At 28.7% G+C, this 1,825-nt stretch overlaps 1 protein-coding gene across 1 annotated transcript; it reads right to left on the reverse strand.

Annotated features, from left to right (window-relative positions):
- Positions 1–727: 727 nt before the first annotated feature.
- On the reverse strand, positions 728–1,426 carry LOC136088291 (DNA polymerase III subunit epsilon-like). The gene has a single exon (XM_065811982.1). It carries the CDS (start codon positions 1,424–1,426, stop codon positions 728–730), a length of 699 nt encoding a protein of 232 aa, XP_065668054.1.
- Positions 1,427–1,825: the final 399 nt, after the last annotated feature.

The following is a 1,825-nucleotide window of genomic DNA, read 5'->3' on the forward strand; positions in this document are numbered from 1 at the left end:
AACTGATGTAAAAATTCAGTTTTTTTATTCCCTCAACTTATCTGACATTTTTTCTTCTCTAGAAACTTTACCATAGATTACATTTAAACAGCAAATATTTAAATGAGATTAATATAGAGAACATTACCAGAATCAACATTTTTTAGCAACAAATAATCATATTCTCTATTTACAAATAAACTCTATTTACAAATTAACTTGCATATAAAATGCAACGTGCTTCATTTCATTACAATACAGCATGCTCAAGACCAAATCCTCATTCAATATATGTAAAATCTATGACTACGTGAATAACGTGTATACGTTCGTGTACTTGTAGTTAAATACATCAGTTGATTTAAATACGCTATGATGCGCCTATTTCGATAAACTATAATTCGGCTGTTACTATTGATTTTAGTTTGTGGTAGTGGTAGACGTACAAAATCAGATCTTGTGTTAAAAAAATATTTCTCCTAATTATATAAGGCTTAAATTTTATCCTTAAATATTTAGGAGAAATTTTAAAGTTAAAAAACGTTTTGAAAGTTAATCAACACCATCGATCGTTCAGCATTGTTTATAACTATAAAAACTAATCGAAACGTTCTTTTTAAAAAAGATTCGAGTTAAAAAAATCAATATTTTGTAAATTAAAATACATTATAAATATTTTTACATATGTTCTAGTCGATTACTTTGAGTTTTGACAATATATTTAAATAGATTTTTCAGAATGATACAATTATGTTTTTTTTGCAACGACACAATAATGTTTATCAAGAAGTTCTGAAAGTGAAAGTTGTTGACTGCCACTATTATTAGTTGAACATAATGTTTGCATAACCTTATACAACAATTTTTTTGTTAAAAGAACATCCACCATTGCATCGTGAATTCTAAGAACAGGTTTATCTATTTTTAAGTCCAAAAGATCATTTTGGGTAATATTAAGTCCTAAACAGCTAGAAAGCGACTGTAACTTGTAACTTTCAAACTGGGGAAAAGCTTTACGACTCAACTTGAGAGTGTCAATTAAAACAAGGTTTTTTCCGACAAGACATTTTCCAAATGAGCTGTCAGCACGAGTAAACTCTTCTAAAAGAAATTTCCAATCAAAAGCTACATTGTGTCCGCATAAATATTTTGTTTCTCCAATAAAGTCAATAATTTCTTTGAGATAATCGCAGAAGGGAGCTTTCATCATCAACATATCAGGGCAAATGCCATGAACTCGAAAGGCGCTCGTTTGAGCCTGTCTTGATACACAAGGATTAAAGTAGTTGTCAAAAGTCGTCATTAGACCATTGTTTTGAATCTTCAACATTGCTAATTGAACAATACGATTGCTTGACGCATTTAATCCCGTTGTTTCAACGTCTAGAATAATTATATTTTCTTGAAAATATTCTTGTGATGTTAAATCTGACGAAACTGACGCCATTTTGTTGATTATTAGTTTGATTATTATTAAATACTTTCTTAAGCGAATCAAGTTCTTTCGCTTTACTAATTACTAATAACGTTAAGTTTCTCTTAAGCGAGAGTAAATTGGATTTATTTTTATTTATTTGATTTGTAATTTTATCTCAACAAACACGTCTAAAACGTTTTGAAAATTTGTTTTCATGGTTTCCACTTGCTGCTTGTATTTCACGATGTCTAGATATAAAGACCATAAAATGATACAGAAGATGTGCCTTGGTAAATTTAAATTTATTTCAAAGATATCAAAACAGAATATAATTTTTTTAGGAGTTTGAAAACCAAACCTCAAAATCATAATTCACACTACTTTGGCGAGGAGACAAAAAAAATCTTAAAAAATAAGAAAGAACTTAAT

Source organism: Hydra vulgaris, chromosome 12, assembly GCF_038396675.1.
Source record: "Hydra vulgaris chromosome 12, alternate assembly HydraT2T_AEP".
Classification (NCBI taxonomy): Eukaryota; Metazoa; Cnidaria; class Hydrozoa; order Anthoathecata; family Hydridae; genus Hydra; species Hydra vulgaris.

Bases quoted from the DNA above. Each gene is read 5' to 3' on its own strand.
- LOC136088291 (XM_065811982.1), bottom strand. From the start codon at position 1,426: ATGGCGTCAGTTTCGTCAGATTTAACATCACAAGAATATTTTCAAGAA.